Raw genomic sequence first — 6,552 nt, 5'->3', positions numbered from 1 at the left:
AAATTAATGACATTTTTCACTTCTAAATATTATGTTTGACCATTTGTTTTATTTATTTTTAAGTAACAAAATAAGTTAATTATAATGATAAAATAAAGAAATCATATAACAAAATAAGCAATGTTTATATAAAAAATTTTGAATAAGACCAACAGTCAAAGATGATGCGATGTCTATACAAGTTAAATTAAAAACGTGATATATTTTGGTCGGAGGGAGTAGGATCAAAGGAGGAGCATAAAGTGCCAAAATTTGAATCCTCCATCTTGTATAATAAAGAACATAGCTTGATGTAATCCAGGCAAGCAAAGCCCATCTACAGCTTTGATCTGAGACTTTTGTTTTTATGGCAAAGACCAAAGAGTGACCTTGTTTGTTTTAACTTTTAACGCAAAACCGCGGCTGTGTTCGGCGGCCCTCCCTTCTCCTTCCTCTCGCTTTCCGGCGGGCGACTGGCGTGCGCCGCTTGTTTGATTGCTTCCGTCGTCCCCTCCCCACGTACGCCCTGACCGCCTTTTATAAGCACCATCCATCTGGCCTCTTTTTTGACAACGCCAAACCATCTGGCCTTTGCAGCCCCGATTCGCCACGAAACCGGCCGCAGTGTGAGAGAGGGACGCCGCCCGTTGTCCCCGGCGTATACGCAATCCTTCCGTCGCTGCGAAGCTGATCCCTCGTGTTCGCCTTCGCCATGGCCCCTGCCTCCAGCGTCGCCGTGGAGAACCTCAACCCAAAGGTGAGAACGCCACCCGTTTTCCTCCCCCTCTCTAGCTGTCTGGCCCTTGAAGGTTCCATTTTGATGGATTTTTCGGTGGGAAGTTTGGGCTTTGACGAGGCGGAAGAGGCTCTGTGGATGTGCGCTGCGTTCTGCGTGTCCCTGATCGATTCAGCTTAGCCGCGGGCTGGATTCTCGTTTGCTTGAAAAATCTGGGCTGAAAAAAATTCTCTTTGATTCGCTGGAGTGGTACATGCCGTGCCTAGTTCTTGTTCTGATGATCTGATTTTGATTCACACTTTGAAATCAAATGAGAATTTTTTTGAGGATAACTGTAACAACTGCACGGGCGCAAAGTTCCATCGTTTTCCTTTAGATGATGGCAATAAGTCTAGTTCCTTTTCCCCAGATCACTAGTCGCTATCGCTACCTCTCAAACCAGAGGTAGATCTCAGTGCGATCCGAGCTGCTGGAGTGCCTTTTCTTTTTGTTTTGTTGTGACCGAGACCAGAGTAGTTTAATGTCATCTATGTCAGTGTCCTTTTTCTCCCCTTTGACTCAAAAGTGGGTACGGCGATTTGTTTGGGCTGCTGCCCCACAGCCCCCACTTGTGGTCCTGTGAGATCTGAGGTACTACTTCGTTGGCAATCTGTGCCTTGTTACTAAACCTATTGAAGTTTGTAAACCTGATTGTCGTGTGATCTTGATTTTCACCTGTTTCATAGACGGCAGCTTTCGTACTTTGCTTGTCTGGATAAGGCGAGTGTGGCTTCTCATGCCTAGCTAATACACTAATAACTATTACAGGTCTTAAAATGTGAGTATGCAGTCCGTGGGGAGATTGTCATCCATGCTCAGGTATCTTGAGTGACTACTGATATTCAACAAGGCTTGCTGTCTACGTTCATGTTCCCAAATAATCGGTTAATCACGTTACCACAAGGCAATACAGTTAAATCAGGCAATGTTCATATACAGAGTTTCGTTAGACTGTTGTAGTAATAGTATTGCTTTTGACACTGCTATCTGATTTGAGTGAATTACCAAAGAACAGCATAGTGCACTACCTGGATTCACAAACATGCATTGTGTTATAGAGCTTACTTTATAGCTTTGGAATTCTAGTTTGGTTCAGGAAAGGAATTAAGCATGTAGTCTACTTGATTGCTATTAACCATATTACTTTAGTAATTTAATTTGCAATTGTTCCCTGATGAAATTCATCCTAATTATTGAAGGTTAATAATCTTGTTCACCATATTTTGTATGGCTCACTGTGAATGCTTTTAAGACTCTTGAGCACTCCATGCCACTGGCAGGTCTGCCATTAAGGAACTGCTTCGAAATTGATTTAATATAACCCCACTGTTTTTTTGTCTGTTAACAGCGCTTGCAGCAACAACTACAAACGCAACCAGGGTCTCTTCCTTTCGATCAGGTACCTAACTGTTGAATTAAAATTCATTAAAACTACCTTTATCTTTCCTTTTTTTTTAAAAAAAATTATATAGCTCATTCCAATTATATTTTTACCCTTGCAGATCCTCTTCTGCAACATTGGGAATCCTCAATCTCTTGGTCAGCAACCTGTGACATTCTTCAGGGAGGTATGCGTTTATTTGACCTGCTGATTCTACCTTTGTTTCTTTGGTATTTACATGGTACCTTGCAGGTTCTTGCTCTTTGTGATCATCCATGCCTCTTGGAAAAAGAGGAAACCAAATCATTGTTCAGGTAAATATCGTCATTGTTCTATTCATTCATCGTTCAATTTATAGGTCTTAAATGGACAGATCTAGTGCAAGCACTTGACTAAGTGATATCCTGCTACTTTTCCCAACTTCAGTGTCAAATCAACCTAAAATTTCTAAAAATATTACAGAGAGGGCAATCTATCTTTCTCCAAAAACAAAGCTGTGGCAACAGAATTATGTGGAATTTTATTTGAAAATAGTAAACATTTATATAAATAGTAAAATTTCCTGTGAAATCTGTCAGGTATTTAACTTTTTCCCCGTTCATCTTTGACATTAATTAAACATACCTAGGAAGACAGTTTTAGAGCTCCCATGTTTAATTGAGCTGTTCATCAGAAGAACCATTACATCATTGCCTAATTATGCATGCCCTTTCAATTAATTTATTTTTTCTAAAATTTCCCTTGATGTCATTTCCAGTTATAAAGATGATTTTTGCTATTTGTTATCTGTCTTGTTTGTACTGTTTAATACTTTTGTTATCCACAAACTTTCAGAAGTAGTTCAGTGTCCCATTTATACATAAATTCTTATGTGTACTTGATGGCTCATCTCACTGCAGTGCTGATGCTATTTCTCGAGCAAAGCAGATTCTTGCAACTATTCCTGGAAGGGCAACCGGTGCATATAGTCACAGCCAGGTGAACATCTCAGTCTGATATTATTTATTGACCACAATGAGAAAGGAATCTTGGCTTCATTTGATTTCTTTATTTTTCCTAGGGTATCAAAGGACTGCGTGATGCAATTGCTGCTGGTATCACCTCACGTGATGGATTCCCTGCAAATGCAGATGACATTTTCATTACAGATGGAGCAAGTCCTGGGGTGTGCATTTTTTAATTTCTCTTTGAATTGTCCTGGACATTTTCTGAATAAACATGATATCACTGAAGTCTCATCATTACCCTCTTTTTCCTTTTTAAGGTCCACATGATGATGCAATTACTGATTAGGAATGAGAAGGATGGCATTCTGTGCCCAATTCCTCAGTACCCCTTGTACTCGGCCTCCATAGCTCTTCATGGTGGAGCTCTTGTATGTACTTTCATTTGCTCAGCAGAAGAATATGGTCTATAGTGTTATATATTGTATCACCGACACCTAAATCGAGCACATGTTCTTTCAGGTCCCCTATTACCTTGATGAAAAAACTGGGTGGGGTTTGGAGATCTCTGATCTTAAGAAGCAACTCGAAGATGCTCGGTCAAAAGGCATTGATGTTAGGGCCTTGGTGGTTATCAATCCAGGAAATCCGACTGGGCAGGTTTGTACCGACCATTTATCCTCTCTCATTAAAGAACATCTCTGCTTGCTTGGATTTTCTATTTCCCATGCACACCATACTCTTTATAATTGATGTAATAACATGAGGTGTGTATTTCTTGTACTCCTGTTTTAAGTTAGTGAATACTTTGTATACTTGCATTGTCTAGGGAAAAGTTTAGCTTAGAAAAAAGTAAGTGTTTTTTGTCGTTCTGCAATGTGAATGAATGTTTTTTCAGTTCTGGTGGCCAAAACACAAATTTTATTGAAGTGGTTCATTTATTTGTAGGTTCTTGCTGAAGACAACCAATATGACATAGTGAAATTCTGCAAAAATGAGGGCCTTGTTCTTCTAGCTGACGAGGTGAGTGATGGGCTGGTAGCTGATGTTAGGCGTCAGAACAACACAAAAAAATTTGCCACAGCTGTAACACTGATGCCATTTTCATTGGTAGGTATATCAAGAGAACATCTATGTTGACAACAAGAAATTTAACTCTTTCAAGAAGATTGCAAGATCCATGGGATACGGCGAGGATGATCTCCCTCTAGTATCATTTCAGTCTGTTTCCAAAGGTAGATTGATATAACCAACTACTTTATCTGCCATTTGGTCAAGTCACTGGCTTAGCCAAAAGATTCTGCTGATGCAACCAGGATACTATGGAGAGTGTGGTAAAAGAGGAGGTTACATGGAGATCACTGGCTTCAGTGCTCCGGTAAGAGAGCAGATCTACAAGGTAGCTTCAGTGAACCTGTGCTCCAATATCACTGGTCAAATCCTTGCAAGCCTCGTCATGAATCCACCAAAGGTCTGCTATATGGCATTCTTTGAATTATGCCCTGATTGGAATTAGGAAATGCTAAGTTGTCCAGTTAAAAATCATTGCTTTATTCTTCAGGTTGGGGACGAATCATATGCTTCCTACAAGGCAGAGAAAGATGCAATCCTTCAGTCTTTAGCTCGTCGTGCAAAGGTTCGCCTGGTTGCATATCTACTGTAGTTTTGAGTAATAACTTATTAAAAATATTCAAGATTTTTTTGTTTGTTCTACAGGCATTGGAGGATGCATTCAACAAGCTTGAGGGAATTTCATGTAACAAGGCTGAAGGAGCAATGTACCTTTTCCCTCAGATTCATCTGCCACAGAAGGCAATTGAGGCTGCTAAAGCTGCTGAGAAAGCACCTGATGCGTTCTATGCTCTCCGTCTCCTTGAATCAACTGGAATTGTTGTGGTCCCTGGATCTGGATTTGGTCAAGTGAGTCAACTCAACCTTTACATATTGTAATATACTTGTGTGCCTGTAGCTGTCGATGTATAGGTTGAAGCATATGGATAAGTAACGGGAGTTTTATATTTTGTCCAATATTACCTTGCTGGATTATGTGTTGATAGGTTTTCATGGGACATCTAGTCAGATTGTTAACTCTTAGGTCTAGTACAGGTTGCCTTTATATTGTTAATTTTCTGTGCAACTAATTTAAGCTGTGGCATTTATAGTTTTGAATTTTAGAGTAGGGTGAATTTTAGAACTATACATGCTAAAGCTACTTCTAAGAGCATAGGATAGTGGGTTCATGGAGATGCATTTTTCATATAAAATCAGCCATAGCTATCTCCCTGTATTTCATTTCATGTTAACCGTCCTAATGATGGTCTGTTCCTTTGTTGGACTGCACAGGTTCCTGGAACATGGCACATCAGATGCACTATCCTGCCGCAAGAAGACAAAATCCCCGCGGTGATCACCCGCTTCAAGGCTTTCCATGAGGCGTTCATGGCTGAGTACCGCGACTAAACTGTTACAGTGTGAATTAAGATGGAGATTCAGTAGAAGAGTCCATCTTTTTTCCTCCCTTTGTTCCCCCTTTGTACTTCTTGTACTGTGTTTTAATATATTTTCCAGTAGGGGCTAAAAACCCCTCCGGTTGTTTCCTAAAAAAAAGTAGAAGAGTTCAATGACAGAGCAAAAAGGGGCCAGTGTTAGAAATCTTATTTCCTCCACTGGAGCAACAATTGTCTGTCTTCAATCAAAACAAAAATTTCGAACTGGACTAGGCAACTTCTCACTGACACTGTTGGGCTTGACATGGTAGAAAATTGTGTGCACCTGCCTGCCACGGGAGTGGCTGGTGGAATCCTACTAGCGGGCGTCTGAATGATACTTCAATCGACGCACGACTAGGATGACGCCATCAACCATTTCTGTCGATATTACAATGTTAGCTGAAATGGTCCCTTTCAGGTGTTTATGTGTCTCAGGCCTTGTTTGGTTACCCTTGCTAAATTTTAACTAGCTAAACTTTAATCACTTTAGTAGCTAAAGTTCCAAACATATTAACTTAAAAGGAGCTAAAATAGTTTAGTTCCATTAGTCATCCAAGAGTAGCTAAAATTATAATTTTAGCTAGGTAAAATTTAGCAAGGGGAACCAAACGGGGCTTCAATCGGACGCGGATAAAGTTGATGACCTTCAACTAGCTGAGATAGCACTCCATGGAAGGAAATTTACCTGGTGCAATGATCAAACGATCACCGACTATGACTAGGATAGACCATATTTCTTTGCCTCCACTGATTGGCTTGAGCTGTTTCCCAAAGCAAATCTACAAGCTCTTGCCTCTCTCGGCTCTGACCATTGCACGCCATTTCTCCAAGGAGACGCTTCTTTGGATTTCTACCGTTGCTTCCTCTTCGAATCATGGTGGACCAAATAGCCAGATTGCCTCTCGACGGTTAAATCGGCATGGCAATAGCAAGTCGAAACTCGGGATGCTATATCCTTCGGGTTCATGTAAAATTGCTAGAACT

At 40.5% G+C, this 6,552-nt stretch overlaps 1 protein-coding gene across 3 annotated transcripts; it reads left to right on the top strand.

Annotated features, from left to right (window-relative positions):
* LOC110429736 (alanine aminotransferase 2) lies at positions 290-5,814 on the top strand. Of its 3 annotated transcripts, XM_021446189.1 has the most exons (16): positions 290-498; positions 577-736; positions 1,523-1,573; positions 2,103-2,153; positions 2,257-2,322; positions 2,388-2,449; positions 3,035-3,113; positions 3,196-3,300; positions 3,400-3,510; positions 3,602-3,739; positions 4,028-4,102; positions 4,194-4,314; positions 4,396-4,550; positions 4,641-4,715; positions 4,796-4,999; positions 5,423-5,814. In XM_021446189.1, the coding sequence occupies exons 2-16, from the start codon at positions 692-694 to the stop codon at positions 5,537-5,539; spliced, it is 1,455 nt and encodes a 484-aa protein (XP_021301864.1). In that variant the 5' UTR covers positions 290-498; positions 577-691; the 3' UTR covers positions 5,540-5,814. The 3 variants fall into 3 exon arrangements, with proteins under 3 accessions (XP_021301864.1, XP_021301861.1, XP_021301869.1); XM_021446186.1 differs by having other exon boundaries at positions 432-736; XM_021446194.1 differs by lacking the exons at positions 290-498; positions 1,523-1,573 and having other exon boundaries at positions 531-736.

The sequence above is a fragment of the Sorghum bicolor genome, chromosome 1 (genome assembly GCF_000003195.3).
Source record: "Sorghum bicolor cultivar BTx623 chromosome 1, Sorghum_bicolor_NCBIv3, whole genome shotgun sequence".
Classification (NCBI taxonomy): domain Eukaryota; kingdom Viridiplantae; phylum Streptophyta; class Magnoliopsida; order Poales; family Poaceae; genus Sorghum; species Sorghum bicolor.
Note: the sequence above shows the minus strand (reverse complement) of the source record. Positions and strands in the feature narration are given on the sequence as shown.